The sequence below is a fragment of the Prionailurus viverrinus genome, chromosome B3 (assembly GCF_022837055.1).
Source record: "Prionailurus viverrinus isolate Anna chromosome B3, UM_Priviv_1.0, whole genome shotgun sequence".
Lineage (NCBI taxonomy): Eukaryota > Metazoa > Chordata > Mammalia > Carnivora > Felidae > Prionailurus > Prionailurus viverrinus.
This window is the reverse complement of record NC_062566.1, coordinates 142,565,003-142,585,703: the sequence shown is the minus strand read 5'-3', so window position 1 is coordinate 142,585,703 and position 20,701 is coordinate 142,565,003. Positions and strand designations below refer to the sequence as shown.

At 60.1% G+C, this 20,701-nt stretch overlaps 2 gene segments (V, D, J or C); both read left to right on the top strand.

Annotated features, from left to right (window-relative positions):
• LOC125168484 (immunoglobulin heavy constant alpha 2-like) overlaps positions 1–20,701 on the top strand; it is a 350,186-nt gene that overhangs the window by 320,982 nt on the left and 8,503 nt on the right.
• Positions 11,999–13,933, top strand: LOC125168490 (immunoglobulin heavy constant epsilon-like). The segment is given in 4 exon segments: positions 11,999–12,527; positions 12,661–12,984; positions 13,081–13,401; positions 13,489–13,933. Coding segments are annotated over 4 exon segments (1,416 nt in total).

Here is a 20,701-nt window from a genome sequence, read left to right as displayed (position 1 = left end):
ATTGGCGTCAGGAGGCCATGGGGTCCCTGGCCAGCAGCGATGGAGTCGGGATTCTGTCCCTGCAGTGCCTGGGGGTTTCGGGTCCGGGAGGTGCCCCGGGTTGTAGGAGACACGTGCACCTCGAGGGCAGAGGCGGGACCACACCTGCCAGCCCTTCCCAGTAAGGGCCCTGGGGAAGGGAGGCCAGCACGAGGGGCTGCGGTCTTCTGGGGACGCAGTGGGAGTGGGGCGTGGGCTCTGAGTGTGCAGGTCAACAGCCCAGCTCGAGGCCCAGGGCGGGCAGAGAGTCGTGGCCAGCGCGGCCACGGTGCCTCAGGACCGCTCAGGGAGCACCTCCCACCTCCCCGTGGGCAGGGGCTGCCTCACCAGTGGGGGCCGCACCAAATACAGGGCGCCCGTGGGGAGAACGCCCCGGCCCCCAGGGACCCTGGGGGCTCCAGGCGACCACACCGTCCACACAGCTTGCCCAGCACCCCCTCCCTCTCGGTCCCCAGGGCCGGGGCCCCCGCTCCATCCCCTGGACCAGAGATCAGTCTCCATCCTTCCCACCCTCCCACCGGAACGCCCGGGATCTTCGGCAGCTGGTTGACCCCATGGCCTCCGCGGGAACACGGGGCATGACCGTACCCTCCACTCTCAGGGCAGGAACGCCCGCTCTTTGAGAGCAATCTCCCAGCAGGCCCTGAGGCCCCCACCTGTGACCTTCCAATAACATCATACCACGTGGGCCCCCCCTCCACATTCCCCCAGGGACCCACACACACCTACGTGCCTCTCCATGCAACCCCTCAGACCCCCTAACGTCCTGCAGGCTGCTCCTGTGTGAGCCCTGAGGTCGGCCTCCTGCTGCCTGCCGCTCCTCAGGGGCCCCCTACCCTGAGCTTCCTCTCAGACACAGGCCTGTGAGCATCTCCCTTTGCCCGTGTTCACACCTCCACCTGTGCCTCACACACACACACACACACACACACACACACACGGCCAGCGGGCTGGCCTCACTCCTGCTCCTGGGACCCACCTGGTCCCGCCCTCCACCCACTCGCGCTGGGAGGGAACCAGCTGGCGCCTGAACCCTGCCCCCACGGAGGGCCCAAGACGCACAACGTCAGCGTGGGTGGGAGCGGGAAGGGGAGGATGCAACTGTGTCCCCACATTGCGTGTGTTGGAATCCTAGCTTTAAGTGTCATGGTGCTCGGAGGCGGGGCTTTGGGGCACCAGAGGTCGTCAGGGTGGAGCCCCCACGACTGGGGTTAGTGCCCTTATGAAAAAGCGAGCTGCCTCCCCGCTTCCGGCACGTGAAGGGGCAGAGAGAAAACGCCGTCCGTGAGCCAGGCAGCGGGGACCCCCCAGACACCACGCCTGCTGGTACCTGATGTGGGCATCCAGCCTCCACACCCGTGAGGAGTGTCTGCGGTCTCTGTCGGGCCAGCCAGACGGCTGGACAGGAGCCACCTGGACGGGCGGACCTGGAGGAACGGGGTCCCCCAGGCCCCCTGGCCCAACCCCCTACCCCCGGGACCCAGGTCGGCCGGCCAGCAGCGGGGTACAGGGCCACGAGACCACCCCCGGGTGCTGCTGAGCCCCAGCCTGCGTGGGGCAGGGACATCAGCCCCGGGCTCCCGGACCACACGCAGCAGGCAGTGGACTATTAGAGGCACCCAGATGGCGGCTCGGTCACTGCACAGGGGAGGACCCCCCTACACCCCCTACACCCCACGCTCAGACACTGCCCCGGGAACCAGGGCATCTGAGTCTGCAGGGAGCTGGGCCCGTAGAGACACGCCCAGAGCCTCAGAGGCGCCCGAGCCCCGCCCACCCCGCTGCCTGTGCTGCCGCACCCGGCGCCCCATCCCCAGGCGCTCGGGTACTGACCGGCCGGTCCCTCGGGCTGCCTCGGACCCCACATCTCGGCTCACACTGCCCCGTCCCCGCTGCACCCGGCCAAGCCCAGCCCCTTCCTTCAGCCCTTAGTAGCTCTGTGCCTCGGGCCCTGCACATCATCCCTGCCCCCGCCCCCGCCCCCACCTGTGCCAGCCCCTCCCCCATCATCCACGGGCATCCCTGAAGCGCCTGCCGTCCAGACAGCGAGGCCCACTCGGCCCTGGTGGATGTGGGCTGGGTGAGCCCCACCTGGCCATCCCCAGGCTCTGCTCAAATGCAGGCTGCAGAGGGCCGGGCCAGGGGGAAAGGACCAGGTGGGGAAGGCGGCTTGCCCACAGCAGGATGTGGCCTCCAGCGACACAGAGATGGGCGGGCCCCTGGCTCCAGGCTCCTAGAGTGTGTCCGCATCCTGCCCCCACCCCTCGGGGCCCTGTGGTCCTGAGACAAGGACTCTCACTAGCCCAGAGGCCCCTGCCTTGGCCAAAGGACCGTGCGCCGGGGCCACCATTGCCCGGTTCCTCTGACTGGCAACAGCGTGTTCCAGAACACTCCTGCTTCTGTGGATCCCAGACCGGAGAAGCCCGGACAAACTGCAGCACACACAGCGGTGCTGGACCAGAAAGCCAAGGAGGCTGCGGGCCTGGCCCCCAGGGCTGTTTTCTTACGGCACGTCCGGGCAGAAGCTGACCGATACCCGGTGGCCGTCAAAATGCTACCACGTGAAGAAAACCCACAAAGAGGCGCGAAAGGTGGGAACAGCCACACGGTCTGACACGCACACGGTGCTTTGACTTTGCAGTTTTCAGAGACGGTGGGTCACGCTTCCCACGAGTGACAGAACCAGGAGGACGTAGACAGTGGAGGGGAGACATGGGCACAGCTACAAAGACAGAAAAGCAGAGCTAGAGACACGCAAAGCGGGATTCTTTCGAGGAACTGGCTCTTGAGCGGCGGGGGGTCGGCCCGGGGGCTGGAAGCTCAGCCGGGACCTAATGCTGCAGTCTTGGGGCAGAATTCGTGTTCTCCAGGAAACCTCAGGTTTTGTTCTTCAGTCCTTCGACTGGTTGTGTGAGGCCCACCCATGCGAAGGAGGATAATCTCCCTTCCTTACAGTCCCCTGAGTTACCTGCACAGGTGGCCTCCTGTCTGAACAGCCCAGCTGAGGGAGCACGCAAGACCGACAGCCACAGGGACCTCCCGTTACATCGTGCTCACAGCGCAAGACGAGGGGTCACTGCCACGGTCCTACCAGTGACAAAGCTGATGCCTTGGTGAGCCTACAGCCCCCTGCCTGCAGGGAGGACGCACCCGTGCCTTCTAACCCCAAAGCTCTTGTTCTGTCCACTGTCCACACTCCCTCCTGCAGAGACCCTACAACATCCTCCAGATCCAAGCCCTGCCTTTGGGGACAGGTCCCAGGAGATGGTCCCTCCAGCCCAGAGATGTGCAGAGAGCACAGGAGCCCTGGAAGGTGTGTGAACATGCCCTCCCTTTACCTGCTGGAGAACGATTTGGCACAGGGTGACCGGGCCGTCACCGCCAGACAGCCAGCACACCGTGCTAAATGAGATAGACGTGGCCTCTGACCACAAGGGAGTTCCAGACGGGGACCAAACACACATCACGTAAGCCATTCCACAAACAAGTAAGGGCCGCTGTGGCAAGTGCTGGCAGTGGAAAGCATCGAGGGGCCTGAGGTCCCGCAACAGCAAAGCCCGATCTGTGGGGGAGGGGAAGCTTCACCCCACAGCACAGCGCTGCAGGAACCACGTGGCCCCCTGGGGCCCGCTGCTCGGCACCCGGTCTCCTGCCCGCCCAGGCCGCGGAGCCTCCTGCGCCCGGGATAAGTGGGGCCACGTGAGAGAACACACTGGTGCCACATTAAGGGACGCTGTCCAAAACATGCTATGATCGTGACCCCCATGTGGACATTAACGGACACCTTTCAAAGATTTCTATCTAACTCGTTTTATGTAGTTGAGCGAGAATGCCAAAAAGAGTTTCTAAAGAGCCCCATTTCCAACGCACCTGGCTTTCTCCATGGAGGCAGGGGAGAATCCGCTCTCCTCCAAAAGGAGAGAAGTTGATTGCAAAACACCTCAAAGGCCACGACAACCTCAGAGTCCACATGGAGTCAGATTCCCTGGAAAGGCATACAAGACGATACCTTTATTTCCACTGGAGACGTGAGAAGTCATCTTTTTCTTTTTAGAGGGAGAGAGGGTGCAGGGGAGGGACAGAGACAGAGACAGAGAGGATCCCAAGCAGGCCCCACACTCAGCACAGAGACCCATGCAGGGCTTGATCCCGGGACCCCGTGATCAGACCTGAGCCGAAAGTAAGAGTCAGACACTCATCTGAGTGAGCCATCCAGGCGCCCCCTGTAAGGAGTAATCTTTTGGTGCATTTCAACGTCTTGCAAAATATTTCCCGTAAACATATTTCGCTCTCAGAGTATCCAGAATGTGCAGGGCACTCCGGCAAATCAATCGGGAAAATCGCACAATTCGGTAGAGAAATGGACACGAGAATTGAACAGATGTTCCACAGAGGCTATCCAAATAGCCCTCAAACATACAGAAAGGACGCTGCGCTCCACCCGTGACAGGGAAGTGAAAATTTCTGAAAAGCCACAGGAGAGAAAGTGGTTCTGATTCCAACGGCGGTCGGTGCGGTGCCTTGTCTCAGACTAAACCTTTGCAGGCACAAGTACAAAGTGGAAAAACTGCCCGGCAGACAGTGATTTGAAGGCATCAGAGGACAAGCAGAAACGGGCAGACTCCGGGGAAGACTGTGTCCTGGAGAGATTGGTCTGAGGGCAAAGCCCAGTCCTTGCCACAGCTGCACCTAGAATGCAGGGGGAGCGGGCTGCCGTCCAGGCACAGGGGCAGTTCGTGGGGTTCGGGGCCCCACCTCTGACAGGTGCAGCTAGAATGCAGGGGAGCGGGCAGGCGTCCAGGCACAGGGGCAGGTCGTGGGGTTCGGGGCCCCACCTCTGACAGCTGCACCTAGAATGCAGGGGAGCGGGCTGCCGTCCAGGCACAGGGGCAGTTCGTGGGGTTCGGGGCCCCACCTCTGACAGGTGCAGCTAGAATGCAGGGGAGCGGGCTGCCGTCCAGGCACAGGGTCAGGTCATGGGGTTCAAGGTCCCACCTCTGACAGGTGCACTAGAATGCAGGGGAGCGGGCAGGCGTCCAGGCACAGGGGCAGGTCGTGGGGTTCAAGGTCCCACCTCTGACAGGTGCACTAGAATGCAGGGGGAGCGGGCTGCCGTCCAGGCACAGGGGCAGTTCGTGGGGTTCGGGGCCCCACCTCTGACAGGTGCAGCTAGAATGCAGGGGAGCGGGCTGCCATCCAGGCACAGGGGCAGGTCGTGGGGTTCAAGGTCCCACCTCAGACAGTGCAGACCAGCGACCAGGCCAGGGTGCCGCGTCACGACCTTTATACAACGTGTGTCGGGCCAACCTGCAGACTGAAATCAGCCAGGTGGCAACAGAAATCGTAATGCGCTGAACGTACCAAGGTAAGTGTTGTCTGTGAAGATGTTTCAGCCACGTAAGAACACACACAACGTGTGTATGGAAGGGTAACATGTGTGTGCCACCTGCTCATAACACATGTATGGGTGTTAGATTACAGTACAGGTGTTTCTCCCGTGAGCAGTGCGGTCAAACTGTTTGGAGATGGTCCTGGCCAATGCTGTGTGACAAAGGACGAAAACGAGCTGCTGAGACTGAAAGGACAGATGTCAAACTGTCACTAATGCAGACGACACAAGCACGCACGATGAAAAGGCAGCGGAATCCAGACAGCCCTCCGAACCAGCAAGAACAGCAGCAGGGGCTCCAAACAAACGCAGGAAGCAGTCGTGTTCCGCTGTGTCAGCATAAACCTGCTGAGAACGCGTCATCGAAAACGAGGCACGATTCACAGCGATCCAAGGACTTTCCGGAGAAAGCAAGCCCAAGAAACGGCGACTCCGGCAATGGACCTGAAAGGGCTCCGAGTGTCTGGAGAAAACCGCCTTCGGGGGCGGGCCGGCACTGTGGACGCCACGCTACACCTGCCCGCCCTGCCCACACTGCCCCCGCACCCGGCCCTCCACCGTCAGCAGGGCCTTCCAAGGGCTGGGCGGGGGTCACCTTCCCCCTGCTCCCCCAGCACACACCCGGGCACACACCCACAGTCGAGACGCAGCAGGGTCGCCAGTCTCCTGTCTGCAGGCAGGACACAGGCAGAGGCCAGAGCGGGGCAGCCTGGCGGGTGGGGGCAGCCGTGTGGCAGGGCCGCAGCCCCAGACAAACGTGTACACTCAGAGCTGAGCCCCCCCGTGGGAACTGGGGAGAGATGAGAGCCTTTCTCTCCGACACCAAGGGACCCCAAAGGCGGCCCAGCACCAGCAGCACGTCCTGTGATGTCAGGGTAGAGCCAGGACACTGGCTGGGCACTGAAGCCCCGCCCCAAATGCCCACAGCCTGGGGTGAATGAGTAGGGGCTGGGGGGGGGGGGGGTCTGGCAGCGGACGCCAGAGTCCAGCACTCACACATGTGCGGGTCCCAGGGCTGGCACCACCTGCCCTGGGCCCGCAGGGGCAGTAGGCTCCTGGGGGTGCTCTGCCAGCCCTGTGGTTTCTCTCAGAAGCACGGGCCCTTCCAAGGAACTAGGCACTCCCCCTCTGCCTCCCATGACGCATGTAGGGGCGCAGGGGCCCTGTCTCCCCTGGGCTCACGTTCAGGCCTTCCGGGGCCCTGGCTCTGCCCCATGCAGCAGCCTCTCTGGGTCTCCCAAATGAGCCTGGATGTCTCTCCGAGGGCACCAGTCCTGACAGAGGCCATCTTCACGCAGCCTTCCTGCGGGGACTGTGGGCCACAGGGTGGGATCCTGATCTCTCTCTCTCTCTCTCTCTCTGTCTCTCCAAGACAGTGCAGTGTCTCCCAGGAGCCCACTCTGACCAGCTAGGCTGGAAGACTCCCACGGCCTCCCTTACTTGTGCGCTCAGGGTGCCTTCGGGGTTTTGGGGACACACGGCCTGCAGGAAACGACCACAGGGTGAAGGTAAAGCCCAGACCCAGCCTGTCACGACCCCGCACACATCAGTGCTGTGTCAGCAGTGGGCCAGCTGCCCCAACAGCCCAGAATCAGAGGCCACCAAAGCCACGCTGTGGTCTCACATCCTCAGTGGGCACCACAGAACAGATCCACGGCACAGTCCACCCCAGGCTCCAGAGGCTGCAGAGGACTTGCAGAGCCACCGGCCAACCTCACAGCCATGTCCAGCCTCCACCCCAGGTCCCCGCTGGTCCTCAGGGGCCGTGCCCAGCAGGTGCCTCCCCAGGAAGAGCCCAGCTGCAGGACAGTAGCATGGAGCAAGCGTGCGGGCAATGCGGGAGGTCACCTGCCGGCAGGGAGCCCAGGGCGGCCAGTGGGGGACCAGGGCCTGCTGTCCCCAGATGGACATGGCCCCCGTTCACTCTCCCCCGGAGCTTCTCCCACCGGACCAGCCCCCAGCCCTCTCCTCCAAGCCATGGGACACAGGAACAAGGGTGGCACGCCACCGGGAAGCCCTGCACCCATGCCTCGGGCACGTGGCCACGCGGGCCTCAACTGCTCGAGCACAGAACGGTGCGACCCTTTCCTTGAAGGTCTGCCTCTAGAGCAGCGGTGCTGGCGCCCAGCGCTCCCCACTTCCTGGGGCCTCACGGCGCCCACCAGAGGGTTGCCGCACAGCAAGTCCACATCTCCCACATCGAGGGAGACAGGCCACGAGCTGGGCAGCAGGGGCTGTGGAGAGGAGCACACTTCTTCCATGGCGCAGGGGCCTCACCAGCGACCCCGACGGTGCGAGACGGACTTCCCAAGAACATAAAGGGAACTTCCAGGCTGCTGAGGCCCCTGGGGGTTCCCACCCCATTTTTAGCCAGAGCACTGAGGCAGAGCTCTCCTCCCCCCAGGCCCTATTGTCTGATCGCAAATGTAACACCCACGGTTACTAATGATTCGCCTCATCTGTCCGGGAGCCTGTCCAGGAAGCTGCCGAGGCCAGGACGGGCCCCTGACGCAGGAGCGGCCGCCTCAGGTATCCCAGCCGCTGGCACTGGCCCAAATGCAGCAACGGCAGGCGGGTCCGGGCCACTGCCCACCCGGCAGGGACAGAGCCTCCCGACCGCTGCTCGTCTGCCAGCCATCCCTTCTCCGCACAGGGACACACGGGAGCCAGAGACTGCCCAGGACCAACTCGAGGAAGACAAGGGGCTGAGAACCTCAGGCACAACAGGCCTAGGGCAGCACCCAAGCCTGACAGGGTCAAGGACCACGCAGAGGGCGTGGACAGTGGCCTGGGTGTGGATCTTCCTGCAACGAACCAGGGCAGTGACCGCTAGCCCAGGGTCCAGGGAGAGCAACAGGGAGAGCAACAGAGCAACTGTGTCCATGCTGGATCAGGTGGTGGGCAGGCCTTCCCACATCCACACATATGTGAGCTGGGCGGCCTGAGCCAGCCTGAATAAGGTGGGCCAGGCTAGCTGGGCCAGGCCCAGCGCAGCTTGAGTGGTCGGAGTTATGTGGAAAGGGTCCAACTATCCCAGTCTCGGCCGGGCCAGACTGGTCCCTCTGGCTCCGCTCACCTGTGTGGCACTAAGTGGACTGAGATGGGCCAGGGTGGGCTGATTTTGCAGGAGTAGGTGGGCTGGGGGAAGCTGGGGAGAGCTAACCTGGGCTGACCTTGGTGCGCAAGTACCACAGGCAGGGGTTTGGGGGGCGACCCTGCCCTTGCATAGGACAGGCTTGGTCAAGCTAGGCACTTGTGGTTGAGCTGGGCTATCCTGAGCCAAGGGGATCTGACCAAGCTTGGGGCGGGGGGGGGGGGGGGGTGGTACGGAGGCAGGAAGACCTGGGTCCGATGAAATGCTGTCCTCAGTGGGGGCTGTCCTGTCCTGGGCTGGGCTGGGCAGACCTGGATGGACAGGGCTTGGGCAGGCAGGTCTAATGAGCACATCTGATGCAGCCTGGGTGGGACTGTCTTGGGTTGGCTCACCGTGGCTCACCTAGCTGAGCTTGTCTGATGTGTGCAAAGCTGGGCTGGTCTAGGCTGGGCTGAAGTGGTCTTAGCTGGGCTGAACCAAGCTGAGCTGAATGGTCTGGTCTAGGCTGAACTTGGCCAAGTTGGGCTGAACTGGGCTGGGCTGGCCTGGGCTGAACCAAGCTGAGCTGGGCTGGGCTGGGCTGGGCTTAGCTGGACTTAGCTGGGCTGAACTAGGTTGAGCTTAACTGGGCTGAGTTGGGCTGAGCTGGGCTGGGCTGAGCTGAGTTGGGCTGGGCTGAGCTGGGCTGGGCTGGGCTGGGCTGGGCTGTACTGGGCTGAGCTGAGCTGAGCTGAGCTGGGCTGGGCTGGGCTGAACTGGAATGAGCTGGGTTGAGCTGGGCTGATCTCAACTGAGGTAGCTGAACTGGGCTTAGCTGGGCTTAGCTGGACTGAGCTGGGCTGAGCTGGGCTGAGCTGAGCTGGGCTGGGATGAGCTGGACTGTGCTGGGCTGGGCTGAACTTGGCTAAACTGGGCTGAACTGAGCTGGATTGGGCTGAACCAGGCTGGGCTGGACTGAGCCAAACTGAGCAAAGCTGAGCTAGGCTGAACTGGGCTGAACTGGGCTGGAATGGGCTGAGCTGAACCAAGCTAAGCTTGGCTAGGCTGAGCTGGGCTGGGCTAAGCTGACCTGAACTGGTCTGAACTGAACTGGACTGAGCTGTGCTGAACTGGGTTGAACCAGGCTGAACTGGGCTGTGGTAGGCTAAGCTGAACTGAGCTGAACTGGTCTGGTCTGGGCTGCTGGGTTGAACCAGGCTAAGGTGGCTGTGCTGGGCTGAGCTGGGCTGAACTGGGCTGGCTTGAGCTAAGCTAGGCTAAGCTGGGCAGGCTGAGCTGGGCTGGACTGAATTGGGCTGAGCTGGGCAAGACTATGCTGAACTAGGCTGAACTGGGCTGAACTGGGCTGGGCTGGACTGAATTGGGCTGAGCTGGGCAAGACTATGCTGAACTAGGCTGAACTGGGCTGAACTGGGCTGAATTGGGTTGGGCTGGGCTGAGCTGAGCTGAATAGGGCTGAGTTTGGTTGGGCTGAACTGGGCTGAACTCAGCTAGGATGGGCTGAGCTGGGCTGAACTGGGATTAGCTGGGCTGGGCTGAGCTGAGCTGGACTGAACTGGGTTGAGCTGAACTGGGCTGAACTAGAATGAGCTAGCTAAGTGGGTTGGGCTTGGCTGAGTGGAGCTCAGCTGAACTTGACTTAGCTGGGCTGGGTTGAGCTGATCTGAACTGAGCTGGGCTGAACTGGGCTGGGCTGGGCTGAAATGAACTGGATTTGGCTGGGCTGGGCTGAACTGAGTTGGATGGGGCTTAACTGGGCTGAGCTGAACTGGGCTGAACTCAGCTGAGCTGAGTGGAGCTAGGCTGGGTGGGCTGAACTGAACTACACTGGGCTAGGTTGAGCTGAGTTCGACTGGGCCAAACTGGTCTGATCTGGGCTGGGCTGAGCTGGCCTGAGCTGAACTGGTCTGGGCTGGGCTGCTGGGTTGAACCAGGCTAAGGTGGCTGTGCTGGGCTGAGCTGGGCTGAACTGGGCTGGCTTGAGCTAAACTAGGCTAAGCTGGGCAGGCTGAGCTGGGCTGGACTGAATTGGGCTGAGCTGGGCAAGACTATGCTGAACTAAGCTGAACTGGGCTGAACTGGGCTGAATTGGGTTGGGCTGGGCTGGGCTGAGCTGAATAGGGCTGAGTTTGGTTGGGCTGAACTGGGCTAAACTCAGCTAGGATGGGCTGAGCTGGGCTGAACTGGGATTAGCTGGGCTGAACTGAGATTAGCTGGGCTGGGTTGGGCTGAGCTGGGTTTGCCTGGGTTGGGCTGAGCTGGGTTTGCCTGAGTTGGACTGAGCTGGGCTGAGCTGAGCTGGGCTGGACTGAATTGTGCTGAGTTGGGCTGAGCTGGGCTGAGTTGAACTGGTCTGAGGGGGACCGGGCTGGGCTGAGCTGAGCTGAGCTCGGCTGAGCTGAGCTGGACTAGGCTGGACTGAACTGGGCTGAGTTCAGCGGGGATGGGCTGGGCTGGGCTGGGCTGAACTAGGTTGAGCTGAACTAGGCTAAGCTGGGCTGGGCTGAGTTGAACTGGGCTGAGCTGAGCTGGGCTGGGCTGAGCTAGGCTGAGCCGGGCTGAGGTGGGCTGAGTTCATCTGGGATGGGCTAAGCTGGGCTGGCTGGGCTGGGCTGGGCTGGGCTGGGCTGAGCTGGGCTGAACTAGGTTGAGCTGAACTAGGCTAAGCTGGGCTGGGCTGAGTTGAACTGGGCTGAGCTGAGCTGGGCTGGGCTGAGCTAGGCTGAGCCGGGCTGAGCTGGGCTGAGTTCATCTGGGACGGGCTAAGGTGGGCTAAACTGGGCTGGGCTGGGCTGTACTAGGTTGAACTGAACTAGGCTAAGCTGGACTGAGCTGGCCTCAGCTGAACTGTGCTGGGCTGAGTTGGCCTGTACTGGGTTGGGTTGGGCTAAAGTGGGTTCAGCTAGTTGGTTTGGTCTGGCTGAATCAGGCTTCAGCGAGTCAAGCAGGGTGTACTGTTTTGCTAGGTCCAGTGGCCAAGGTCAGCGAGGCTACACTGAGTGGGACTGAGCAGGTACGACAAGCCTGGCTGGCAGGCTGAGCCAAACGGAGCTGAAGGATTTGGGTGGAATTTGTGGACTGAACCCAGATGAGTTAGCCTGCTTGAAATCGGGTCTGCTGGGCTGACGTGGGCCAGGCCGGACCAAGGCGGACTCCCGTGACCTGAGCTGGTCTGAATCAGCAGACCTAGTGACGCTGGGTGTGGAGCGGGTTTGTATCACTGCTCTCAGCCGTCCTGACGCTAGGCCACGTGGACTGGTCGGTCTCACTGGACTGAGTGGGCAGCGTGGACGATGAGCTGGGGTCTGGGCTCCGGGCAGGAGTCACCACCTGGGGGAGTGGGGGAGGACTGATCTGGGCTCTGCTATGAATGGGGCCTGTAGTCGGGCTCCCTGGAGCCTCCGCAGGTCAGGACACGAGTCAGACACCTCTGCTCCCCAAGAACCCCACGTTCCTGCCACTCAGGGCTGCGGGCGGGGTGTCCTGGCCAAAGGTAAGAACGCCCCTGCTTCTGGCAGGGACACAGGGGTTCGTGGGAGGGCGTTCCTAGCAGACTCGGGGAACAAGAGTCCAAAATGAGCATCTGCCCCCTGAGGCTGGAGAAGGGGTCCCGGTGCGCCCCTCCACCCGACCACCCTGCTCTGCCCCACACTTCTCCCCCTCAGACTCCGCCGGTCGGCACTGACACTGCCTCTGCCCCCACAGCCTCCATCCAGGCCCCCCTCGTCTTCCCCTTGGCCACCTGCTGCAAAGGCACCATCGCCACTGCCCCGTCCGTGACACTGGGCTGCCTGGTCACGGGCTACTTCCCGATGCCGGTGACTGTGACCTGGGATGCAGGGTCCCTGAACAAGAGCGTCGTGACCCTCCCCGCCACCCTCCAGGAGACCTCTGGCCTCTACACCACCACCAGCCACGTGACCGTCTCGGGCGAGTGGGCCAAACAGAAGTTCACCTGCAGTGTGGCTCACGTGGAGTCCCCCACCATCAACAAGACCGTCAGTGGTGAGCCAGGGTCGGGCTGGAGGAGGGGGGCAGGCGTGGCGGGAGCGGCTAGGAGAGGAGGAAGGCGCCTGGGCGGCCACGTGGGTGTCGTGGGCTCAGGGGGCTGACGCCACGCTGCCACCTTCACCCCTAGCGTGTGCCATGAACTTCATTCCCCCCACCGTGAAGCTCTTCCACTCCTCGTGTAACCCCCTCGGTGACACCAGTAGCACCATCCAGCTCCTGTGCCTCATCTCCGGCTACGTCCCAGGTGACATGGAGGTCACCTGGCTGGTGGATGGGCAGAAGGCCACGAACATATTCCCATACACAGCCCCCGGCAAGCAGGAGGGCAAGGTGACCTCCACCCACAGCGAGCTCAACATCACGCAGGGTGAGTGGGTGTCCCAAAAGACCTACACTTGCCAGGTCACCTATCAAGGCTTCACCTTTGAGGACAACGCTCGCAAGTGCACAGGTATGGCTCCGCATCCCCTCCAACACCCAGACACCTGGGCTCAGAGGAGGGCCAAGCCACACCCTCACGCAGCACCTCCCACACACACCCCTGCAGAGTCTGACCCCCGAGGTGTGAGCACCTACCTGAGCCCGCCCAGCCCTCTTGACCTGTACGTCCACAAGTCGCCCAAGATCACCTGCCTGGTGGTGGACCTGGCCAACACAGAGGGCATGATCCTGACCTGGTCGCGGGAGAATGGGGAGTCTGTGCACCCAGACCCGATGGTCAAGAAGACTCAGTACAACGGGACAATCACCGTCACTTCCACCCTGCCTGTGGATGCCACTGACTGGGTTGAGGGGGAGACCTACCAATGCAAGGTGACCCATCCAGACCTGCCCAAGGACATCGTGCGCTCCATTGCCAAAGCCCCCGGTGAGCCGCGCAGGCCCCAGGGAGGGGAGGGGGAGGCAAGTGGGCCTCTCACGCTGCAGCCTGGGCTGACCCCACACCTGTCCACAGGCCGGCGTTTCCCCCCGGAGGTGTACGTGTTCCTGCCGCCCGAGGGGGAGCCGAAGAGCAAGGACAAAGTCACTCTCACGTGCCTGATCCAGAACTTCTTTCCCCCGGACATCTCGGTGCAATGGCTTCACAACGACAGCCCTGTTCGGACGGAACAGCAGGCCACCACGTGGCCCCACAAGGCCACCGGCCCCAGCCCAGCATTCTTTGTCTTCAGTCGCCTTGAGGTCAGCCGGGCAGACTGGGAGCAGAGGGATGTGTTCACCTGCCAAGTGGTGCACGAGGCGCTGCCTGGCTCTAGGACGCTCAAGAAATCCGTGTCCAAAAACCCTGGTAAATGATGCCCACCCCTCCCCCCAGAGCTCCATCCTGCTGGGGCGGGGGAGGGGCCGGCCGGACCTGCCGGTCTGTTGTTGTCAATAAACACTGCAGTGCCTGCCTCAGAGTCCTGAGGGCACCCATTCTTGGGGGTGGGTGGGCTGCCAGGCAGGGGTGTCTTGGCACAGAGGAAGGGACCCCCCGAGGAGGGGGCAGATGGGGGTGGTCTGTCCACCATCATCATCCATGCCACAGGCCCCTCCCTGCCACTACGGGTCCTGCTCACTCAAAGGGGTCCCAAAAGCCACAGGATGGTTCCAGGGGAAGGACCACAGACACCTCAGGGAGCCCACGGCCCCTCCCTCTGCTGGAGGCCACAGAGGTCTCAGCCTCCACCCCCAGCCTCCTGCCGGGCCCTCTGGACACAGACAAGCCCCTGGATCCCCAGGCCAGCTGCACACACACAGGCCCTTTGATGGAGAAATGGGCCAAGTCAAACCCCCACTCAGGTACCTACACTCAGAACAGCCCCTTCACTGCCACCTCCTCACACACGAGAACCAGGGCCCAGACCGCTCCCACACCCGACCTCTAACCGCCCCTGCCCTGCCTGCACACACGGTCACAACAGGCCAGGGTCAACACGAGTGCCCCATGTTGCCTCTCAGCCTCACTCCACCCTGGATCCGTGCTGGGGATGCACCCACCCAGACTCGCAGGCACGTTCCTGTGAGCCTCACAGCGAGTCCACAGCAGCTCCAACATCACCACCAGCCACAGGCACCCCACGTGGCGGACGTGTCCCACATGCTGACACATGGCCTCCCACGGTCTGCTCTCTCGCCCGGGCTGCACCCAAGCCTTTCTCTGTCATACCTGGACCACTGGATCCAACGTGGATGTGGAGAGGCCTCCCACCCCAAACTCCTCTCATGGCCCGGGCCTCCTCAGTCCAGCCCCTCCGTCAGCTGCACCCCATGGACGAACACACACACTGACACACGGACATGCGCACACCTACAGTGCGGGCCGTGTCCCCCGCTCCCGCTGGACCACGTCCCAGAACAGGCTGCTGGCCCTATCCCGGGGCTAGAGGCCGAGGAGGTCAGAGCCAGGGTCTAAGCCCATACAGCCCTAGACCCCCTGCTCCCGTCATGCTCACACACACACAAACACCCACCATATCCATCTGGCCCACACGCTGCTGACACAAGCCCGGAAGCACTGGCTTGTGCAGTGCACACGGGAGCCTGAGGGCCATGCACAACAGCCTCACTCTGCAGAGGCTGTCAGGGGAGAGTGGGGCCAGGGCAGGAGGAGCCGGGAGACTGGGCCCAGTGTAGGACCAGGTAGCAGCTCTGGGCACCCTCAGGCCTGAACAAAGTCCACAGCACCGAGCCAGCCCCTTAAAGCACCAGCTTCATTGACTCCTGGGGCTACCCCAGGTCCTGTGAGCTGGGCTACAGAGCTCAGACCCCTCAGGGCTTGGGGCAGGTGGCCATCCGTGTACAGTTCAGAAAGGTCCTCGTGGGCCAGCACTGGCGAAGCCCAGTGGGGACGGGGCTGGGGAGGCCTGGCGGGTGGCCGCAGGCCATGCAGTGGGCAACAGAGCTGCTGTGGGTAGGAGTCAAGGGAGGGAAGGCCACTCCCACACAGCCACTGGCCAACTTGGGGGGCTTCCGCCCCCCGCCCCAGAGGGGCAGCTGCAGAGCAGGCGGGACAAGGCAGTCTGCCTTCCAGCCACCAGCACACCAGCAGCAGCCGAGGCCAAGGCTTCCGCACTGTGTCCCCCTCCTGGGGCAGGTGGGGGAGGGGGGAGGAGGGACGGGCCTGCCATGGTCCCGCCCCCCGGCACGTGCGGAGGCTGGGCGTGGGTCTTGTGTCCGCCTCCTCGGGGGGCCGGGCCTGCCATGGCTCCGCCCTCCCCGGCACGTGCAGAGGCTGGGCCGGGAAGGCTGACTGGCCGGTGCCTGCAGAGCTGGAGCTCCAGGACCTGTGTGCGGACGCCGCTGAGAGCTACGAGCTGGACGAGCTATGGACCAGCCTGCTGGTCTTCATCACCCTCTTCCTGCTCAGCGTGAGCTACGGAGCCGCCATCACCCTCTTCAAGGTGGGAGCACAGAGGTCCCTGTGCCAGGGAGGGGGCGGGGCGAGGTGGGGGGAGGCCTGCTCCCTCACGCTGTCCTCATGCGCGCCCTCCCCCAGGTGAAGTCGGTACTTGCCACCGTCCTGCAGAAGCCGCAGACCTTCCAGGACTACGCAAACGTACAGGTGGCGAAGTAGCCGGGAGCCAGAGCAACGAGGGCTCGCTTACCCCTCCCCCTCCCCCTCCCCATGTCTGAGGCAGTCTGCCTGACCTGGGGGGGGGGGGGGGGGGGAAGCGCAAAGGTTCCAGCTCAGCCCCAAGGTCCAAGGCACCGATGGGACCTGCCGATCACAGCCCCTACCCCGCCCACTTTGGGACAAGCGGCAGAAGATCATCGGTCCCTCGACAAAGTTACCTGGGGTCAGGGCCACTCCTGTTCTGACCAAACAACCCCCAAAGCACGCTGAGGGGGAAGCCCGTGGCCCCGCCCACCGCTGAGTTCTGAGCCAAAAAAGACTCAGAGCCCAAGCCCAGACTCAGCCCGACCTCCCTGCCACCAGGTCCAAGTGCCTGCCCCTGGGCCCAGCCTTCCCACTGGCCACTCGCAGCACCTGCCCCTGCAGAATGCAGGTCTGCGGGCAGGGCTCCCGGTGGGAGGAGGGGTCTCGCAGCAGAAGGAACTGCCCACGGGTCCTGGGCCAGCAGCTCCCACCCACCCTGTCCACCCAGGCCCCATGTGACCTCTCACTCCTGGCTTGGCAACCCTCTTGCCCTGTTAACTTCATTTTGAGTTTCTTAGTAAAGTGCCTTCTTACAAATCCCTGTCACCTGAACACTTTTTGGGAGAGGTGCCTGCTGTCCTGCGGGGGTGGTGGGAGGCAGGTCTGCCCAAGGATGTAGACAAGGGGCCAGAGGGAACGGGCAGGGGGCAGTTCTAGGCCTGAAGGCCCAGGTAGCCAGCCAGCGGCTCCCTGCAAGAATCCCTCTGACGCCCCAGACACCCCAGCTCGGTCCCCATCACGCCCGCTCTGCCGACGTCAAGACTTGCTGCCCCTTCCCATGCTAATGTGAACGCAACAGTCTGCCCGTGACAAACTCGCAGTAGCTACCTTTCTGGTCTGTGCAGAAGGCCACAGGAACACAGCAGCACAATCACCAAGGTCAGAGCCCCTCCAGGGACCACCAGTCACCCACCCCAATCTGTCTACCCACTGAGCACACACAGACAGGCCAATCCTTGGCCCCCATCCCACCAGCCAGCCTGGATGTCCCAGTGAGCTGAGCGAGACACAAAAGCAAACGAGCTGTCTGGGGCTGGCCACCGCCATCTTCAAGAAGAAACCTGATGAGCCTGGAAGGCAGGAGCCAAGATGCCAGTGAGACAGCCAGCTGACCAAGGACAGTGGTGGGCATGAGGCTGTGCCCCGCTCCTGAGAATAAAGAGGTGGTTTCCCTGGGTGGAGAGACCTTCCCACAAGGGTCTCTATGAAGTCCACTGGAAATTGGGGGAGAATACGTGAACACACACAATGAAAAGTAAGATTCCTTTATATACAAAATGTTTGGGAACCAATAAAAGGAAAGAAAGTGAGCAGTGGATCCTTCACAGAGAGGAAAAACCAAATGGCCAATGAGAAGACAATGTTTCAATAACTACAGAAGTTACACTAAGGAGGAAGCCAGAGGGGCACAGCCCTCTCAGCCCTGTCTGAGGGGGTGTGATTTGTTAGGACCATCGCTCAGGGCCCATGGCCGCATTCCCAGCGCCCGAATGCCCAGACCCTCTGGAAAAAGAGATTCTGCTCGTGGAGGTGGCCTTCCACAGAAAGCCTCCCATCCCTGTCCCATGTCCCACGGGCTCTGACACAAACCAGGAATGGAAATGAGGGACAGCAAGTGTGCAGCCTGGGGGCAGAAAACCCAGGATTGGGCAACTCTGAGGTTCGTTCAGAGACACAGGATTTGGTCTTAATGGAACATCAGGGAAGCCAGGGGCGGGGGCTAAAACAGGTTAAGGCCACACCACAGCCCACCAGACACTCACATGCAGACACACACAGTCCCAGGAAACTAGGCCCCACACTGATAAAATACAGGAGATATTCAGCTTTAAGGCTCTTCCTGAGTGCCCAGGAAGGCTCTACTTTGACCAAGGCCAGAACGACACGACCAGACTTCCCAGCAGGGGCTCCTTCTCTGCCCTGAGCACATGCCATACATCTGCTTCAGCGGCAAATAACCTGCAGGAAACATTGCAAACAGGAAGATAAGAGTAAGACCTCCCCACATTCCCATAAGGTTGGAGCCTGCAGCCTTGCACATACTGAAAACAGGACATGAGTCTGTGACTTTCTGGAATGTTCTTCGTCATGAGTATCTGTAGCTCTTTGTGTGAGAAACCCCCACACTAAAAGTTGCTTCTGGGGCGAGTGTGGGTCCCAGCAGCTGCCTCATGTGGGCTCCAGTAAATCCTTTCTCCTTTTTCTCTAAAATTGTATAAAAGGGGTGCAGGGTGGTATGTGCCCTGTATTTTATATGCAGGTTCCAGGATGCAGTAGAGGCCACACCAAGTGTGGGAGGAAATACCGAGGCCATGGCACTGGGATAGCATGCAAAATTACAGATAGATTATAGATAGATAAAAAGATAGGTAGATAGATAGATGATAGATTAGATAGATAGATAGATAGATAGATAGATAGATAGATAAAGGTGGGTAGATAGACGATAGGTAGATAGATGATAGACTGATAGATGATGGTAGATAGATAGGCTGGTATAGATAGATAGATTAGATAGATAGATAAGGTAGGTAGATAGATGATTGATAGACAGATGATAGTTGACAGATAGATGATGATGATGATGATGATAAATAGGCTGGTATAGATAGGTAGGTAGATAGATAGATAGATAGATGATAGATAGATAAAGGCAGGTAGGTAGGCAGGCATGCAGATAGATGATAGATAGATAAGGCAGATAGATAGATAGACTGATAGATGATGATAGATAGATAGATAAATAGATGATAGATAGGCTGGTATAGATAGATAGGTAGAGAGACAGATAGGCTGGTATAGATAGGTAGAGAGAGAGAAAGAGAGATAGGCTGGTATAGGTAGGTAGATAGATAGATAGATAGATAGACTGATATATATGTAGATAGATAGACTGAAGATAGACTAATAGATGATAGATTAGATGGATGATGGATGGATAGATAGACTGATAGATGATAGATAAGATAGGGAGATAGATTGATAGATGATAGATTGATGATAGATAGACTGATAGATGATGATGATAGATGATAAATAGATGACAGACTGATAGATGATGAAAGATGGTAGATTAGATAAATAGATAGATAGATGATAGACTGATAGATGATGATAGATAGATGATAGATAATTGATAGACTGAAGATAGACTGATAGATGATAGATTAGATAGATGATAGATGGATGGATGGATAGATAGATAAGGTAGGTAGGTAGATAGGCAGATAGATGATTGATAGATAGATAGATAGATAGATGATAGGTAAACTGATAGATGATGATAGAGTAAAATTTTAAGAAAGTTTTGCTATTTTGCACCAAGACCCACCCTCACCTGCAAGTTTCTCACATGCCACAGCCTAGGTCCTTCCTCCCACCTCCTGGGCTGGAGGCCCCCTGAGGGAAGAGCTGTCTTCTTTCTCTGACTTGTGGCCCAGATCCTGAGACCCACCCTATGGACCCCAGAACGAGGACAACAAGGGCTCGGCTCACACGGGCACCCAGTGCTCATGGGCAGAATGCATGTCCCCCAAGCTTGGGAGGACGGAGTGCTGGTCACCAGTCAAGAGAGGCCTGCAGAGGCCAGTCGCACTGGGAGCACAGTCTGAGAGCAGGGTAGGAGAGGATCGTGCCAGCAGGAAGAGGTTGCATTCTCAGGGTCCCCTCTGTCCCTCCTTCTTCCCTTCTCTTATGAATCCACCACAGCAGGCTGAACAGTGGCCCCCCAAAGCCGTGCCCACGGCCTAATCCCTGGAACCTGTGAACGTGACTTTGGGAAAAGGGTCTTTGCAGATGTGATTAAAGTTAAGGACCTTAAGATGAGATCGTCCAGGCCCCAAACCTGATGGCAGGTGACTTTACAAGAGGCAGAAGAGGAGAGACAGATGCAGAGACAGACATAGAGAAGCCACGTGAAGACAGAAGCAGAGACGGAAGGACATAGCCACAACCCCAGGGGTGTTTGGGGCCCCAGGAGCTGGAAGAGACAGGAAGAACACCGCCTGGATCTCCAGAGCTGGGAGAGTAAATTTCTGTTGTTTGAAGACCCTCAGTCCGTGGTCCTTGGTCACAGCAGCCACGGGATGCCCAGATGCCCAGCCAGCAGGCCTCAGCCAAGAGGAAGTCCCTCCTCCTTCAAGAAAAGCCCAAGGAGGCTAGTATCCAAAATCTATAAAGAGCTCACCAAACTCCACACCTGAAAAATAAATAATCCAATGAAGAAATGGGCAGAAAGCATGAATAGACACTTCTCTAAAGAAGACATCCAGATGGCCAACAGGCACATGAAAAGATGCTCAACGTCGCTCCTCATCAGGGAAATACAAATCAAAACCACACTCAGATATCACCTCACGCCAGAGTGGCTAAAATGAACAAATCTGGAGACTATAGATGCTGGCGAGGATGTGGAGAAACAGGAACCCCCTTGCACTGTTGGTGGGAATGCAAATTGGTGCAGCCGCTCTGGGAAACAGTGTGGAGGTTCCTCAAAAAATTAAAAATAGATCTACCCTATGACTCAGCA